Source organism: Microchirus variegatus, assembly GCF_963457635.1.
Source record: "Microchirus variegatus genome assembly, chromosome: 20".
Lineage (NCBI taxonomy): Eukaryota > Metazoa > Chordata > Actinopteri > Pleuronectiformes > Soleidae > Microchirus > Microchirus variegatus.
The window spans coordinates 18686096-18705517 of NC_139821.1; the positions used below are offsets into that span (position 1 = coordinate 18686096).

Genomic DNA, 19422 nt, shown 5'->3' on the forward strand with positions numbered 1-19422 from the left:
CTTCTCCGACTGCGTATGCGTTATCCGTCTGCGTCACCACGGAGACGCCTCGAGCCTTCATACTTCTGCGTCGTGGTGACGGACACTCGCTGCAATTTCCCGCCCGATCAGTAGGGGTCGCTGCGCAAGGTTGTTGTGCTTCTGGCTACAGTGAGCAATGGCGTCCGAGAAAGAAAGAGAGAGAAAGTCTGTTGTTGTTGAAACAGTGGCCGTTTCTCACTTTTCTGTGTGACGGAACGCAGTTTTAAGATAATTTGAGGCGAGAAATTGGCCATTTAGGGTCTAAACATGTGCTGTGTGTGTTAAGATATGACGTATTCATAGTTCGGCAGCGGCGTTATCGGCGGGGATCAGCTCCGCCTCTGTCAGGACGCCCGGAGCGCACTGAGAGCCGGCACAGAGCAGCTTCGCTCAGCCTGTCCTGAGGACCAATCGCAGCTCTTGCCGTCTCCGTTGTCCCTTGACGGAGTGATGGACACTTAAAAAATATTTTGGGCAGTCGGAGACGACACAGAGGCTCTTCGACAGGCTCTGCGTCGACGCAGAGTCTCTACGTAGCCTACGCAGAGCATTTTACGCAGAAGTATAAATTGGGCTTTAGACACACTGAATCTTAAAATCCCTTCCAAGTCTAAAATATACAGCCTGGAAGCACATCACTCTCTCTGAAGTAATAACTGTGTGGTCCAGCAGAGGCAATGTGACCAAGTGAAGTTTTGTTGTTGTTGAGTGGACAATCAGTGGACACTGACGACCTAATGTGAATTTCTTCCTCCCATGCAGCATAAATCACATACAATCCATGATGGAGTTAGAAGGGGGAAAAAACTAATGGATTCAGATGTCGTCAGATCGGTTTCAGGCCTCATTTTTATGTGGAAATATATCAGATATGAATCAATATGTGCATATGCGTCCACAATCTAATAATGTGACTTGTGTGTCCTTAAAAATAAGTTGGTGGTGAATGAAAATATGCGTGTTCACCATCTGTGATCACATGACATGATCTTTTTCAACAGGTACAAAGGAGGATCCAGTGGATTTAACCTGATTTAACCCTGTCCCGGGATTTGAACCAGCGACCCTCTACTTACAAGTCCAGTTCTGCATGTGTATTGGTGAGGAGTAATTTTATCGTCTTTGAAGGAATAACATTAGGGGTGGGGATCGATTCACATAGGAATCACGATTCTAATCATCTACTATTCTGAATCGATTCATAAACTTAAAAAATCGATTTTTGAAAAAAAAAAATTAAAAAAATTAAAAAAATTATTATTTCCATTTTGAAAAACCACACAAAACACCAGTTTGTGTTTTTTGTGTACAGTTTATTTTTGTAACTTCTGGGAGAAAAATGCAGCTAGCTAAGTTATTTTTTGTGCAGTCAGTCAGTTTTGAATGAATAAATGTTAACTTTTGTCTTAAGTTTGCCTTTCTTTGATCACATTATCTTATACAAACTGTATTGTTTTGATCGCATAATTTGCCTCAACACAACACAATTTTTTAATCGAGAATCGTTTGAATCGAGAATCGTTTGAATCGAGAATCGTTTGAATCGAGAATCGTTTGAATCGAGAATCGTTTGAATCGAGAATCGTTTGAATCGAGAATCGTTTGAATCGAGAATCGAGAATCGTATGAATCGAATATCGTTTTGAATTGAATCGTGACCCTAAGAATCGGAATCGAATCGTGAGCCACCCAAAGATTCACATCCCTAAATAACATGTCACATTATATTTGTTTGAACTTGATTTTTGGACAGGTCATGTTTGTTAGGACTTGACGTACACAAATACAGGAATGGCATTACATTTACGACTTCAGGGGCAACAGCCCTGCTACTGAACAAATCTCAAGGGAAAACACTGCTATGTCTCATTTCCCATGTGGTCAACTACTTTGAAAGCTGCCAAACCCTGTGTGTGACTTTTCGTGAATACGTGATTGACATCAACACACATTCCTGTCTCTGCCGGAAAACCAAGGACAAAGGTCGTTTGTGTTTCTGTACCTGGTAAGTGCTCCCCATGAGTCAGTGGATGAGCATCCCGGCTAACCCTGCCTTTGTTTGTTAAAGCTGGCCAACACTGAAACTGACTCCACCTGTACACACATGTTCATCCTGTGCTTTACCTCCTGATACCAACACACTCTCTCACATATTATAACCATGATTCTGGCAGGAAGAGAATCAGGAATCATTAACATGGTCTGCTGGAGTCATTTCTGCTGTTTATTATCTGTTATATTAAGTCAAGTGTAAAGTGTTTCCATTTTCGGTAACAAACAAAAAATACACACACCAACAACTTTCATAATATATTGCTCCGCTCATCGAGATTTTAATCACTCTGCTCTACATGGACAGTAAACTTACTATGAGCAGTTCATGGTTGAATTTTGGACGTGCTTGGTAAATTTAAATAACACCCATGGCCGGTCAAGTATATGGAATGCCAGTTTCACTTGGGAAACCAAGCCTTATTTTCTTTAATTTGACATTTATGTTTTTCCCCTCCATAAATGTTGTTGTTATTAAGGTCAAATGTTGGGTGATGTTCTTTCCATGTTTGTCTGCCGAGCCACTGGGCACTGGGCAGGGCTGAGACACTTTGGCACACAGCATGGAAAGCCTTTTAAAAGGGTTCAGCAGAATTGCCCTGGAGGCTTTATTATTAGTAGTATTATTATCCCAGAATATACTGATTACTATGATACCATTTGCCAACAGTCTGCGAGCTCGCCAAAAAAAATGTCCTTCTATCGCTGTAAATGAGCTCTGGGACAGTGTTCAAACCCTGGTCGCATGTATGGCAAACCGAGGAGGACGTTTTACAAGGGGTTCCCATTGCTTAGTTAATTCTTTTTCTTTGGAAAATAATTCAAAAGTTTGAAAAACACTGCTTGCTCGCATGGTTTCTTTCCTCCTTAGGAATTTCAAAGTTTAAACAAAGCGGCAACAATAAAAAATGCTTGTTTGCTAAAAATCACATCTTAACCATCCATCCATTATCTACCGATTTATCCTCCACCAGAGGGTCGCGGGGGGTGCTGTACCTATCTCAGCTGACATAGGGCGATAGGTGGGGTACACCCTGGACAGTTCACCAGTCCATCACAGGGCCACATATAGAGACAAAACAATTCACTCTCACTCCCACACTTAAGGTCAATTTAGAGTGACCAATTCACCTAATCCCCAAATCTGCACGTTTTTGGACTGTGGGAGGAAGCCAGAGAACTGGGGAAAACCCACGCACACGGGGAGAACATGCAAACTCCATGCAGAAAGGCCCTCGTTCCAACCGGGGCTGGAACCTGGTCCTTCTTGCTGCAAAGGCGAGAGCGCTAACCACTACACCAACCATGTGTGGCCCTGATTATTAACATTACTAAATGAATCAACTGTTTTGATAATCGATTATTCATTTGAATAATTCTCTTAATATGGTGCTGTCAAACCCCAGGTTCAGTGACGTGCATTATCAGTCATGCGAGAGGAAGCATTGACAAAAATGTCTCTGATAATTCTCAACTCTCAATTCCCATTCAAATAGACCTTGGGTCTGGTTTTGTTTTAATAAAAAAAATTAATTTAAGCTTCTTCCTCTTCTCATTTTGAGGTTTAGAAAAAAAATGGGAGAGGTGACTTATTTTTTCCACTATTTACTTTCTACTTTCTCTTGTGATTTGCTTTAGTTGTATATTTGTTAAGCACTTACAGCAGATGCATTAAGACCTAAACACATGATGATATGACAAGCTGATTTAAACAGGGTACATACACACCACTGTATATGAATGCAAACAGAAATTGACAACACAAATGTAAAAAAATAACCTAAATTAATATTTCAAACTGTTGACAGAATCATACAAATGAAATATTAGACAAATAAGTGATCGTCAGAGGTTGGTAGTAACGCTCTACATTTACGCCATTACAAATACTTCAGTAAACTTTTGGATAACTCGTAATTTTAGTAGTTTTATATACTTTTACTTTTGCTGTTCCATTTGGCTAAGTGACGTTTGTTACTTAAATTTTTTAGATATTTTTTTTATTACATGCCCAATCTATTTCTCTCCCTGAGAGGACGTCTTCAGCCAACATTTCTATAATGTGACTAGTTTCTGTTAATTGAAAATAACCATCCAAAAAATGTTTTGTAATTTCAGTTTTACATATATGATCTAGATACATAATACACTCTGTATGCTTTATTATCCTTTATAACCACACAAAATGTAAATTATTTTTGTATTTTAATGTTTTAATTAATTGCTTTCCAAATGGCGCTGTGGAAAAGGCCCACACAAGCCCACATCTGACAGGGCAGATAGCCAATACAGTAACAGTACTTTTACTGCTATTCGAGTAATTATTATCTTAAAGTAACAGTACTTTTACTTCTATTTGAGTAATTATTATCTTAAAGTAACAGTACTTTAACTTCTATTTGAGTAATTATTATCTTAAAGTAACAGTACTTTTACTTCTACTTGAGTAATTATTATCTTAAAGTAACAGTACTTATACTGGAGTATTTTCTTGCCTACTCTACCCACCTCTGGTGAACATCAAATCCAATGAAAATCAGAGTAATGGAAAAAACAAAGTGGCAGGGCACATTATAATTATTAGCCTTTGCTGCCACCTTGTGGCGCACCGACGAAGCAACACATGTGTGCACACTACTAAACAATATAAAACTATAAATGTGTGTAGTTTAATTTTCGCATGTTTCCACATGAGTCACTCTGGGTTGTTGAAATGTCACACAAATGTCGTCGATAAAGAAATGACGCAGTTATATTTTAGAACGCCAACACTAGTCACGTATGGTACTATAGCATGCTAGCCACTGCTAACAACGAAGCTTTTGGAGAATTGTCTGAGAATAAAGATGGACTCACCGCCGCAAAGCAGTGCTCTTAATGCCCGGGGGAGGAGAGTCCTCATCAACGGAAAACGTCCTCTTCAACTTCCTGGAGCTCGGTTGTCGTATTAGTCTCTCGGGACACGGAGCCGCAGCCTGGGCCTCAGTGGGTTCAGCCATTTTATGGTTTAGTGGTCATTTTATATTGTTGAACAATGTTTAAAGGGGAACGACAACAACTCATTTCACTCGCGCAGCAGCGACTCGAGACTATGTTTGAATATGGCGGAAATCAAAAAACTGACCAATGAGAGGAGGCGATGTGACCGTGTGGGCGGGGCAACTTCAGGGAAACTGATGTCTCTTAAATTAAATTATACTTATATCACTGTAATTAAGTAGTTTTAGCGTACTTGTAACTTTTAAATTATTATTATTATTATTTATTTTATTTTAAATCTGTAATTAAGAAAAGTAAATCTTTCTTTTTTAGCATTTTTCATATAAAGCTGTATTTATTTGTTCATCTATTTGAACCATTTATTAACACATTTAATTTCCGCCACTTTTAGTGTCATTATAATACAATACTATTTTTACTTTACTTTTAATACCGTTTCATTACAAATTCTTTTCACTTATATTTTCTCCTGTGTTATTTCATCACTGCAGCAGGATTTTTTGAATCAAAGTATGATCTCAGCTTTTATTTACTTTGTTTATCCTTACATTTTAGCTAATTTTACTATCTTTCTACTGACTTTTTTTATGTTACAATCCTTGTATTTTATTCCTGCTGATTTTTCTTATAAGTATTTTAGTCTCCTGTGTTTTGTCATTGTTGGAAGTGATGATGCCAGTTCCTCACTTCTGTTTCTTTTGTTTTATCTGTTGGCAGATGAGACTGATGCAGATGTTGTTTACATTAAATGAAGAACCATCCAGAAGTTAAGGAGATATATAAATAAATATATATATATATGTACATACATACATTTTATATTTTACATGAATGCCATATAGTTCTTAAACCATGTTTATACTCGCGTGTTACTTTATGCAAGGCAAAGTTTTTTTTGTTTTTGTTTTTTTTTTAAATTACACAAAAACAAAGAACATGAAAACACACAGATGTTATGGGGACAATTGGAGAGCACTGCAGGTGAAATTGGTTTATTACACAAACCCCCAGACACAGGACAACTGTTGAATCTTTTGTTGTGGTACATGAGTAACAGGTAAATAAGTCCACCTGGATAACTGACTGATGGTTAAAAGGAACATTTCTGTGCGCACTCTGATACGCACACAACAACAATGGGGGAGTGTCACTGTCCAGGCCAGGATGCCCTGAGGTTGAGGAGGATCAACACGTCGCACGATGCCAAGCAGTAAACCCCCAACTCATTGAGAGCAGACTCCGGTGAGGGATCGTCCACACCTGTACAGTCTCTCGTCTCATTCTCCGACTCTTTCAGCAGATTCTTTAGCAGGAGAGCAGAACCAACGTTCAGACTCAAGATGATACACGCTTCCTTCACACTATGGAGAGAAAAAAAAAAATCAGAAAGCTTTCATGTAGACACGCCAACTGCTAACAAAACAACACATGCACTGTCTTTACAAGTAAGATTGTCTTTCTAATATTCTTAATAACATATGCCTTTTTAAATGTAAATTCAGCATGGATAATTGTGTTATTATCATTACTACATTATGCACCATTTTGTTTTAGTAAAAGGCTGAAACATTAGAAAATATGAAAAAAGAGGTGACCTGCATCTGGTTAACTAGCTGTGAATGCTCTGAAACTGTGAGATTTCTTCTAGTCTGTCAATGCAAATAAGGCCTTTCACACAAGCAGTAATCAATATTATTTATAATTGACATTACAATCGATTGAAGCCAAAACATATAAAGTCATATCTATATAATATATTAACCACATGACAAACACACCTACAGCATATTTGTGTCTCAGGGGCATTATTTTTCTTTACCTATCACTTAAATCTCTAACCTTAACCATAACCAGCTCATGTCTAACCACAACCTTAACCTGACCTTAAATTAAAATCGTAGCCTAAACTGAACCAGCTTGTTAAAAATTAGGTTCTGCCATATTAGGACCAGGTCCTCTGAAAGCCATTTAAAGATGTGGGGCCATGACAAAATGTTCCCACAAGGATAGGTTTATACCTGTTATGCACCTCACAAAGATAAAGATACAAATATAGATATACACACACACACACACACACACACAAAAACTTACTGCTTAAAGAAGTTCTCAGGTCGTTTGCAGTAGTGTCCAAACAGAGGAAACAAGTTTCTGGTCATGTCAAACTGAAGCTGAGCTGCTCCACCATCACTGAAATGATTGGACAGGATCACCTGGTACATGAGAGACACAGGAATACATTAAACTCAATGTAACTAACTTTCTGATCGCACACCACACAGACCATAAGGCAGGAGAAGGGACCATATCTTTAAAGGTCTTGTGTAACATTTATAATATCTAATTATAATTATACTTATTTTTGTAAACAATCACCTGATTTTATGAATTATTGTTTTTCATTACCCCAGGATGAGGATATGTTGCTTCAACATGCTGCTTCACTAATAAATGTTGCTGAATTTCACAATTTCACACACTGTAACTTTAAGCAAAGTTTGCAAGATGCCTAAAAATAAACACAGTGAGAATGTCAGATCAGGGTGTTCCAAAATGAGCCACTGTACTATTTTGTGGAATTTACTCTGTGGCTAAAAGCCAAACTGCAAAACTCCTTCAAAAATAACTTGCATGTTCTCAGTGTGTGTGTGGGTTTTCTCCAGGTTCTCTGGCTTCCTCCCACAGTCCAAAAACATGCAGTATGGGGATTAGGTAAATTGGTCACAAATTGGTGCGTGAGAGTGAGAGTGAATGGTTGTTTGTCTCTATGTGGCCCTGCGATGGAATGGCAAACTATCCAGGGTGTACCCCCGCCTATTGCCCTATGTCAGCTGAGATATGGCTGGACAATATAGAGGGTAACATCATGGTGGGTTGACTCTGGGTCTCAGCCTACTCATCCTGTTGGCATGAGATTTTGTACATCTGTATTAGTAAATGAGTGCACTAAACATTTAGTGAGGTTTGTGACAGATCATAATAACACACAGTGTTTCTGTGTGTTTTCACTTCTTACGTCCTGGTACAGAAAGTTGTCCAGTCTGTCTGCCAGGCCCTGCCAGGCTAGTTGGAACAGAGAAAGACTCAGACTCTGATGAAGGTGCAGCAGTCTGTCCCTCACACACAGCATCATGGGACAAGCTGAACTGGATAGCGTCATGGTGGACATGTCATGTTGGGATGGTAGGGACAGCCACCTAAGGAAAAAGAAATAAGAGAAAGAAAATCAGTGTGTACATTTTTTTTGATCCATGTGTTCAGTGAGATAAATTCTCCATTATGTTTCCATTATAATACGGGTAAAAGCCTTATTTCCACACAGGTCCAAGCTCAGATGCACATTTTCCAAATGAGAGCACCCTTCTCTTAAGCCTCTTTCACACAAAAATTTGTGGTTATAACCTGGGAAACCTGAAACCCAGCTGAACTGACTAAAAAAAGGGATTAACACATTCCTTTCACCAGTTATTGTTCTGCTCTGTGGTGTTATTTTCACATGAATTGTGAGGTCACATACACACCAAAACAAAACGAGTTGGGGGAAGATGGGGGGAAAAAAGCACACAGTGGACAAAATAACAGTTGTTACTGTTTTATATTCTTATAGATATGTTCAAATTCAACAACAACATATTATAAGTTATGATTGTTAAGATTGACAATACTGAGCACAGTCCTGAATTTTAAAAGGCAAGGGTCCCGTAAAAAAATTTATAATGGAGGGTAAATGCATGTCTCACCCGAGTTCAGACTGGAACGCGTGTGCATCACGGAATATCACTTTTCATTTAGGCGCACAATACCTGATTAGAGTGACCCCACTACCCTTGCAATAGGTGTTGCCTTGTCTTTGTTGTGCTACATTAACTAGCCCTGTACTGTTTCCTCTTCTTCTTCCGTGTGGTATGGTTGTCCTTCCACATCAAGTGCTGTGTTTAAACGGTAGTCTCACGCTGCCTTTATGCAAAGCATTTTTGTCTCAGCCCTAGTTTATATAAATTTTAATTAATAGAAATTAATTAAAATCCTCTTATTTGTTTCAACAACACTTTTATTGTGGGGCTTCATACTAAAGAGTCCTTTTGTATTTGGAGTATGCATCAATCCTTATCTACTGCTTTATCGCAGGGCCATTCTCAACTGACATAAGGCGACAGGCGGGATACACCCTGGACAGTTCGCCAGTCCATCACAGGGACACACAGAGACAAACAACCATTCACTCTCACATTCACACCTACAGTCAGGGACCAATTCACCTTATCCCCATATTGCATGTTTTTGGACTGTGGGAGGAAGCAATGCACAAACGGGGAGAACATGCAAACTCCCTTGTGTGGCCCTTATTTGGAGAATATTTAAGAATATTTACATGACTTTCAATGGCAAAACTCAGCCGAAGTGTTACAGTTCTCCTGTATGACAGACACGCAGCCATAAAGCATGGGACACCATTAGGGTGGCACCGTAAACGAGGGGTTCAACAAACATCAATCTAATTGATCCAATCCACATTCCAATCAAGACAAACACGTCTTACCTGTCTTGGCCATATGGCCTGGCTTTTTCTATGATTTCCCTCATGGTCCATTCCAACAGTCTCCCCAGCATGTCTCCCTTCAGGCGATCCAGCAATGCCAACAGACCTTCAAACAGAGAGCCCTCCAGAGAGGCCAGACGGCCCAACTCCAACACCCCAAGGTCTCGCAACACCACGTCATCTCCGAGAGACACGGCGGCTTGCTGGAGCTGCAGGAAAAACTGAAAAAATGATTTTAATTATTAAAAATAAATAAATAAATCCATGAGATAAATAGACATTTTCAAATCCTTGCTTATTCACAGATTCTTTAGTTTTTCATTTCACAAATGTCAATTGCAAACCTTTAAATGTTTAATTTTGTCATTGACACTTGTATGAACAAACTTTGTTCAGCTTCCAAGTAAAAATCAGATGCAGCAGCATGATCACACTGCATATGAACATTTCACATCACTTCTGAGTTCATGCAATGACACTTTCCATGAAAGTGACACAATGCAGATTAAGCCTATCAGCTCCAAATGACTTGTTCATCAATTGTTTTCATGTCTGTGGCGACAGTGATGCTTTTAAATCATGACTACTGGAGGGGGAGGCAGATTAAAAAAAAAAAAACAGACGTAGAAATACATAAACGCATCACAATCAGCAGCATCATACGTTGACATGGTGCTAGAGTCATCCTCTCAGAAAATTCTGCAGTGTAACTTGAGGTGTGGAGTAAATCTGTGTAGCTAGTGACACTGGAAATAAAAAAAAACACACCACATTATCTCCCCAGTCTGACAGGATGGTGGAGATGTAGTTGACAGCATTGAGAATAGCACAGTAACGTGCACCAAGTGGACAGCGAGACTCCTCTTTCATCACCTGGTGAAAAGAGAGAAAAGATTTAGGGTCAAAGGGCACCTACATGTCTGTCAAATTATGTACATTGATGGGGTATGAAATGGGTGAAAACATCATTCTTAAGACTAATTCTTATATATTAGTTGAACTCATGTGACATGCATATATAATGCTCAAATATGTCATGAATAAACCTGGCGTAATAGACCTTTATCACAGTAGATATTTTTCAACATGAAATAGTAGGAGTTAGCAGAAAGGTTGACACAGCTTCAGATTTTACGTGTGTTGGCTGACATTACATCCCTGCACACAAGTGTTTTTCCTGATCATCACCTGAGTGAGTCGAATGCGGAAATCATCCACCAGTTCTCTCTGTAGCCCCAGAAACTTCAGCTGAGCAGAGGGACAAGGCAAAGCCCGGTATCGCTCTAAGTGAAGCGAGATGACAAATAACACAGAACATCCCATCAGTCAATTCTCCTCTCTGGCCCAATTATATACATACACTTATGCATGTCAGTCAAAACCAGGAAATAGCAGTACCAGTGTTTCTACGTCCAATTAGAGCATTGAAATTAGAGAGGACTGCTGGAAGTATGGTTTTTAAATGTATCTTTAATATTTCTGATAGTTGATTGTTGAGTTCATTTTTTATTTTATTAAGATACTCTCTCCATCTCTGAAACTTTAATACTTCTTTTTAGACTCTTTCCTTTGTTGACATTAAAAAAAAAAACATTGTACATATTATATCATAATACAACATTCTACTGTAACGCCAGTATTCCTCTAGAAATCTGACAGAGTAGAAAACCATGGAGCAACACCTGCTTTTACATGTGTGGATGTTAAATGGCTGAAACGAGACCAGCAGTCTCACCAGTGATGACCTGAAGCAGAGTCATGAAGGTCTCAGCGCAGTCTGGAGCCTTCAGCTCGTCCATATCACTGATGTCTTTGTACTGAGAGCTCCACGCTCCCTCAGCTGACAGCATGGCGTCCATCTTCTCCACTGCCACTGGACACACAAAGGACAACAGCATTAAGACGGCCCCTTGGTCATGAGTACTCGATTATTGGATTAAGCTCCTTATTATAAAAGATCAGTCGGTTACTGTAATTATAGGTGTAAAAACAAATGCATTTTTATAAAAACAAATATTTCTACTCCAATGACTACATGATTTGTGGTGCATCTTTTATCACAGGGTGGCAGTGCAGTCCCTTTTGCCCGACACACTGTAGCAAGTATAAAGCATACTTTAGTCTGAAAACTCAAATGGCTGCCAAGTAGAACGAGTTTGATTTGAAGTAGATATAGTATTATTTTGCAACATAACTAAGTATACAGCACAAAAACAGAATGCTCTGATAAAAAGTGACGTCTCTATAATGCTATGGAACTCTGATTGACTAAAAACAACCTAATCCGTAATAACTTACTTTTCCTTTCTACAGTGAGCCACTTCTGCAGGACAGCGTCCTCGAGCAGGAGGTGCAGCAGCCCGGGCAGTGCTGCTGGGTATGAGTGGTTGCTTCGCAGCTCCTTCTCAAACTGCAGCACCTCCTCTATCAGGTGAGAGAAGAGCATGTCGTCGTACAGCAGCCTGGAAGCATCGCTGGACACTTTCTCCTGCACGAGAGACAACAGGCCTCGACAAAGCTCCACCTACACACACAGACAAAATCGTTGGTGAGCTCAGCTGACAGTGGACTTTGTTGTATCTTACAACATGCCTTATTTGACGGATGATAAAATGGAACACAAAGGCGTGGTGGGGATCAAAAACCTATTATTGCAACATTTCACTAGAGAAAATCAAAGCAGTCACTGATGTTTCTGGGGGAAAAAAAACTTACCCTGGCACTAATGTCAGCCCCAGCTCGGTCCAGAATGGGCTGAATCTTCTCCTCCATGAAGGTGGTGCTGTTCCCCATCCACATCAGAGCCTGTGTGAGGTACCACTCTGGCTGAGAAAGGCACAGGTAAAGGAGGAGTAAGTGTTTCTGTAATCACTAGGGTTGGTTAAATACCACTTAAAGTGTCTGTGTCTGTTACAACCAGTCTTATAAATATACATATATATATATATATATATATAGTATAAAGTACTTGAAAGCGATACTTGAGTAAAAGTACAAGTATCTTACTAGTAAACAGCTAACAGCTGGTGCCGCTAAAAACAACTAGCGACAACAAACAGGCATTACTCAGGCATTAAGGTCACCAACTCAACATTTGAAATGAAATGAGTAAAGTACACATTTCATTTAGGAAATGTAGTGGAGTAAAAGTAAAAGTTGTCAGAAATATAAATAACGAAGTAAAGTAGAGATATGTGAAAATTCTACTTAAGTATAGTAAGGAAGTAGTTGTACTTTGTAACATTACAACACTGGTTGCAACCAATATTAGTCCGATACAGTTATCAACTTAACTCTTACCTACCAACCTTCCCTATGAATCTGTGTCTCGTCCTGCTGGAATTATACATATAATCTGATGATGTATCATTCATTTTGAGGGGTGTATGACATATGCATGTGTGTGAGTTTGAGTGAAACCTTGTTGGGTGTGTTGGTCTGTCGATTGCCAAAGAAGTGATATCTGAACCTCTTGCTGAGCGGCAGCAGCATGATCTGGATGGGAAGGCAGAGGGGAGGAGCTAGGGATGCAGGCGTGGCTGAAGACACAGTCTGAGCAGCGGGTCCACACTTTCCAGAGGCCAAATCCTTCTGAGATAAAAGGTCATCACTGCAGTGGAAGGTTAAAGCTCAAATAAAGTAGTCTCAGGAAAAGCTTGACTGACTTTGTAAATCAAGTGGGAAGTAGAAGCACACTTTCCGATTTAACCCTCACAGTTGCCGCCCGTGGCTAGTACATTCTTACTTACTGATTGACTTCACCTTGGCAGCCATTTTTAGATATACTATCTGTGGGTGACCCATTCTGACATACCAAGTATGTTGGTATAAGTGTATAATTGTTAGCCTTAGAATAAACCTTTTACAGTATATGTACTTAAGGCAAGGGCCTTACTTTATGTAGGCTGCCATGTCGTTTCTACAGCGAATGGACAAACCAGGCACACAAGATTATAATGTACACAAAGAACGGCTGTCCCCACATAAACAAATTGCACAAATGAAGGAGGGGGATGTGACTAAGAGAGCGGGGAAGAGAGGCATCCATGAACGCAGTGTGTCAGCCCTGAACAGAAGGATACGAGGTCTGCAGAGCGAGCAGCTGTGTGACGAGCAGCTCCAGCTGGCTGCTGATCTCCGGAGAGTTGGCAGTGGGTGTGAGCGACTGTGTGGGCGGGGAGATGATTGGCCAGTGGAGTTGAGTCAACACTTTCTCAAAGTCACTGTAAAAGAGGAGGATTTAGCTCATCGGGCGAACAACAGGATGAGTTAGCATTTTTGGGCTATGCTATACGTAGACTGATTACATAATGGATTTTTTTTTTTTTTTTTTAAAGGAAAACATTTTGCACACAGATCCAGATTTTATCCATATTGGGTTTTGAAAATCTGGTCAGCAAAAGAACATATGAAATCAGATTTTTTAAACATCCGATTCGAACCAAATTTGAGCTACACTCTTAGAAATGAAAGTGCTAAGTAGAACCATATAAGGTTCTTCGGCTTGTCATCATAGGAGAACCCTTTTTGGCTCCATGTAGAACCTTTTTATAAAGGTTCCACCTGGAACCCTTCTGGAGGGTTCCACCGAGAACCCTTTTAAAGCCCTTTATTCGGGAAAGGGGTTTTAAAGGGTTCTCTGGATCAGGTTCCAGGTAGAACCTCAGCCCTTGTAGAAGGACCCTTTTGGAACTCTGGAGTGTACGATCAGATTAGTAGCAACATAGTTCAAATCATTACAAATCCATTACATACATAACATTATAAATCAGAATATAAACTTCACATAAGTGTCTTGCCTGAAAAAAAATCTATTGGAGGAAAAATATAATTAACCATCAAAGATTTTGATGATCGAATAATCCATTTTAATTATTGTTGTTTTTTTTGTTGTTGTTTTTTTTAAATAATCAAACACTCTCATTTTTGAACATCATCATTTCAAAGTTTGGGAGTTTTCTGTAATTTTATAGACCAAACAACTAATCGATTATGAAAATAATCATCAGTTGCAGCCCTAAAGCAGTGTGTGGAGGATGGGGGTTGAGTGGGGTGGTTTACTGTGTGTACCTGGTCAGTCGGTCTTTGATAATCTTGTGCCAGAAGTGAAGTGTTTCCCGGAGGAAGTCCTGGAGGTGAGAACAAGCAGACTGGCTGAGTCCAGTGTCCAGTGCAGCCATGCTGTCTACTGCTCTGATTGCCTCCCACACACTGCTGGTCATCAGACACTGCTGGACTGCAGCACTGCAAACACACATACACACACCTTAATGGAAGATAGGAGCTAAAATGTTGGATCCCTCTCTGAAGGGGTCCAAGGGTATACAGGGATTCCCCAGAAAACCTGCTAGGCATGGTGGTAGGGCCTCTCGGGCAGTCCACAGTGTTTTTGTAAAATAAATGTTAAAAGTTGACAGGATATTTATGACTCTTATGTGCTATTGTAAGATATTTATTACTATAGAATCTTACAAAAAGACACACTCTTGAAATTAAAATAAATAATATCAAACATTTTCACTTAAAGGTGAAGTAAGTAGTTTATAGTGTAATCTAGAGGAGAGGCTGAAATTTACAACAAAGACCTGCTGCTCTGCTCACCCCCTCCCTTCCCTGAGCGCTACGGTATCCGCAGCCGGTCAAATGTCGTCCTCGTCGTCTTTCTCCGTGTCAGCAGATGAGGTTTGTGAGGAGAGGGAGAGGGCGAGCTACCGCAGCCGTAGCAGACGAAGCGGAGAGAGAGGAGGCGGGACTTCTGCTACAAATAAAGAGACGCTTGATTTGTTCTCTCGCGTTTGTCCGTACAGGCTCCGGTAGAAACATGGTGTCTCGCTGCTAACAGTGGCTATGCAACCGCGGCCCGCGACCGTGTTATTTTACATGACTTTTTGAAACACTACGAAAATGAAACAAAAACTATTATACCGACTATTATACCATTATATCGACTAGACAATGCAGGAGCACATAATATGTATAAAAAAGTGGATTTTGGGTTATATAAACCCATAAATACTACATAGTGTCCCTTTAAGTTGATCCTAATTAAGTAATTGGCCAGTGAATCTTAAAACAAGCCATGCAATGCCGCTGCAAGTTTTGCTTTGGTGCAAAGAGACTTTCCAGCATTTAATAGATGCTGTTCCACAGTGTGCTTGCATCTTGTTGGAACCGTTTTATTGGTGGTGAATTTTTCGGCCACCGAATAAGGTGGATCCCTAAATATATCTTTTTTATTCATTTATTTGTTTATTTCGGGCATGTCCGTTAGATCAAACATCATCACACATCATCTTAGTTAAATTCATACACATGGCCGAAAGGGAAAGCGGGAGAAGCAAAAGCTTATCTAGTCCCGCCCCCATTACCCAGAGAATACATTTTTTATCATCATATACATTTTTTTCATCATCATATTAATTTTTTTTCAAATCATTATTATCATCTTTATTGACAAGAACAATATAACCGTAATAATGACGTATTTGATAGTGTGACGGATTTCAATAAGCACCTGGACAAGGGGGCGCTCCCCTTGTCGCCCCCTGGCCACCAGGCATATAATGCACTGGGGGAATCCCTGGTGTAAATCTATGATATGATATTGTCAAATACAGAAATGTAGATATAATTCACAGTATAATTGGTATTCTAATCTACTTTTTATGCAGTTACAGTAGTTAAAGCTGTATCCTATAGCACACAAAAGCCAGATTTTAGCAGGTGTTCAGAGTGGACTTGTAGACTTGTGGAAAAGAGGTTTTCGTATCTATTCACCTGAGTTCCTCGATATGTTGAAGACAACGTAGGTATTTCATGTGTCTCTCTATGTGGTCCACTTGGTTTAGGATCTGGCTGAGATTATCCATCCAAGGCTGGGCCCCCTGGAGGTGCTGCAGGAAGCAGAAGAGAGTTGGTTAGGCATCCTACAAGGAAACGTTTAAGGGCTTTAAACATTCAAAATATCGATTTGGTGATATATCGTAGTCCTTCCTTGTACGCAGACATTGTGTTTTCTTCAATTAGACAGATATCGTGATCGGAACCCTGGAAAGAGGAACTATGAGCAATAGCTTATGAGCTAATGATGTTAAGTTCTATCAGAGTACTGTACCTGGTGCAGCATGTTGGAGATGAGTCGCTCTCTCTGCAGCAACTCCTCCAGGGAACACCTGGCCTCCTCAGCAGCTGAGAGAGCTGCAGAAACTTTAGGAGGCACAGCGCTGGATACAGTCAGAACCTGAATGACAGAAGTCACAGAGTCACATTACACACATAAATAACAACAAAGGGCTTGTAATATTTGTGCTACGGTGTACGGTGAACTTGTGGCATAATTATGCTAAATATACACTTAAAGTCATGAAAAACAAGTGATCACAGCTTCACCAAATACCACTAACAAGGTAACACAAGCGTAGAGAGTCATGGCTGCTTCAAATTGTCCAAGTGATTTAAGGAAAAATATTTTAGCAAAAATCAAAGTATACAGACACCCCTAGCAGGTTAACACCCTGCTGAACAGTCTGCTGGCATGTATCCTTATAGAATGCTAGGATTCTGTTTGTAGCACATATTAGCAAAACAAACCTCACTAGCATTTGAAACTGTGTTAATTGCCCCTTTGATTACCCGTTTACGCAGGTTGCAGGCTGATATCCACACTGCAACTGGATTAAATGTGTTTGTAAAGTGAAATCTTACACAAATGATTTGGAATGTTCTACAAATAATAAAGCTGTGAATGTTTACAATAACAGTTGTGGATGGAAAAATGCCATTTTGGTTATCAACGAAATGTTAATTTTTCTTGAAGAATACGCAAACTAATTAAAAGTTAAAACAATATGTCTTTAATACACTAGCCTACGAGATTTTGTCATCATGAGAAATAGTCAAAGTGATTTTATTCACCTGTTCTTCCAGGACGTTGTTCTCGTCTGTCAGTTTTTTCAGCAGGTTGCTGACATTTTTCAGGGATTTCAGGTCGCTGCCAACCTCTTTCTCTATGAACTCCACTACAAAGTCCTGTTGTTCTCCCGTCTCCGCAGGGAAATGCTCGGTATCTGAGCTGAGTGAGTGCATTGAGTTTGAAAAGTGTTCTGTGTCCACTGTTTGCTCTGCTGCTGTGAGCGCCGCCATCTTTCCTCTCTGACGACGCTGTCAACAAAATTGTGCTAGCTCAGAGCGGAGAGGAGGCGCTTGTTTAATAACTGCGCGTATAACGCGGGCGGTCACACTGCCTCTTTTACGTGCCGTGGTGTGCCAATGTATGTATTCTCTTCGAAAAGTATGTCGTCTCAAACGCTATTGATGCGCGTTTACAGTTACCTCGGTGAAAGAAAAACATGTCGCCTGTTTTTTCTATGCATCGCCGACGCTGTGTTCACGGGACACACTGAGGGAGAAAACAAGGCCACCTTCTTGAAAGATGCTACGTAGGCACCTGCGAGTCGAACGGGAATACGTCATCATGCACTTTTTCTTTTTCTTTTAATAAACTTTGTTTGAAACAGTCAAATATGACAAACAATTGTAAACAGAGAATATTCACAAAGATGTTGAATACAATTATACCAAACCGAAATAGCACATTCATAAAATAAATAAAGTGGGACAACAACATTGTATATAATATATATTAAGGTTTTGGCCGCTTTTTGTTCCATACAGGAGCAATGGTTGAAATGTACTGCTCCATTTCTACTGTGAGTACCAGGAAATGGGAAAATTTGCATTTATGAATATTAAATTTGGCAAAAAAATAAGATTAGACCGATAAGGACAAATTTTTCTGTGTGAATTCACAAGACCAAAACAAATGTGAGACAATTTCAGAGTGCAGCAAAAATAAACACTTGAACACCCGAGATTCCCCCCAGTCCCTGACAAGTGTAATTATGAACCAGACACTATTCAATCTCTCCACCACTGTGCGAAATGCAGGGGGATCTGGGGGCGCTAGAACCCCTGAGTAACACTCGAGACCCCCTGAAAGCATCAAAGGCAAAATTTGAGGGGGGTCTAAACTAGGGCTGGACGATTAATTGAATTTTGAAAAAATGGCAGAAAAGAAGCCTTTAATTGAGAAGAAATGTAGGAAAATATCAGTTACCTGGAAACACTTTGGCTTCAATTTGACGGATGTTGAGCAAAAGGATTTTTTTGTTTGCTTATTGCTAATGTATTTCTGGCTGTTCTTTTAAATTATATTTAAAGTTGAGTTTTGGTGGTTCAATAAATACTCAAGTTTTGAAATCAATGAATATCGTGTCAATTAATCATGATTTCAATATCGGTCAAAAATAATTGTGACTAATATTTTTGCCATAATCGTCCAGCCCCAGTTAAAACATGTTTTTTTCCCTAAAGATCTTTGTCATTTCAAGTTTACATATATGATCTACATACATAATACACTTTGCATGCTTTCTTATCCTTTATAACCAGACAAAATGTAAATTATTTTATTTGTAATGTTGTATTTTTAATGTTTTAATTAATTGCTTTCCAAATGGCGCTGTGGAAAAGGCCCACACAAGCCCACAACTGATAGGGAAAATAGCCAATACTGCAGCGTGGCACCTGGGGTGGTGAAACATTATTGCGCAACAAATTACGATTATTAATGGGTTTTTTCGCACACTGCTCTACACAATTATCTCTTATCACGGAAAAATCAAGCCTTGTTATCCTGAGATAACTCATTCGTTTATCTTGTTCTCACAAGAAAACGGACTGTTAAATTTGAGATGTTCTTAGTAGTATTTTTAATAGAATTTAAAATAATTTGGGACCCCCTCGAAAAC

General features: G+C 39.6%; 1 protein-coding gene across 1 annotated transcript; it reads right to left on the minus strand.

Annotated features, from left to right (window-relative positions):
- Positions 1-6060: 6060 nt before the first annotated feature.
- Positions 6061-17748, minus strand: rint1 (RAD50 interactor 1). The gene is made up of 15 exons (XM_083907296.1): positions 17528-17748; positions 16728-16853; positions 16391-16506; positions 14684-14857; positions 13696-13836; positions 13034-13223; positions 12329-12439; positions 11912-12137; positions 11349-11486; positions 10802-10896; positions 10382-10486; positions 9614-9834; positions 8090-8270; positions 7168-7286; positions 6061-6434 (listed from the first exon to the last, which is right to left on the minus strand). The coding sequence occupies exons 1-15, from the start codon at positions 17696-17698 to the stop codon at positions 6221-6223; spliced, it is 2328 nt and encodes a 775-aa protein (XP_083763422.1). The 5' UTR covers positions 17699-17748; the 3' UTR covers positions 6061-6220.
- Between the last annotated feature and the right edge of the window lie 1674 nt (positions 17749-19422).

Excerpts from the sequence above, each read along its gene's own strand:
- rint1 (XM_083907296.1), bottom strand. The coding sequence starts at position 17,698 with ATGCACTCACTCAGCTCAGATACCGAGCATTTCCCTGCGGAGACGGGA. Across the intron at positions 13,837-14,683 it reads ATCAAAGACCGACTGACCAG|TGACTTTGAGAAAGTGTTGA; the intron begins GTACACACAGTA and ends CCTCTTTTACAG. Across the intron at positions 6,435-7,167 it reads CCTGAGAACTTCTTTAAGCA|TGTGAAGGAAGCGTGTATCA; the intron begins GTAAGTTTTTGT and ends TTCTCTCCATAG.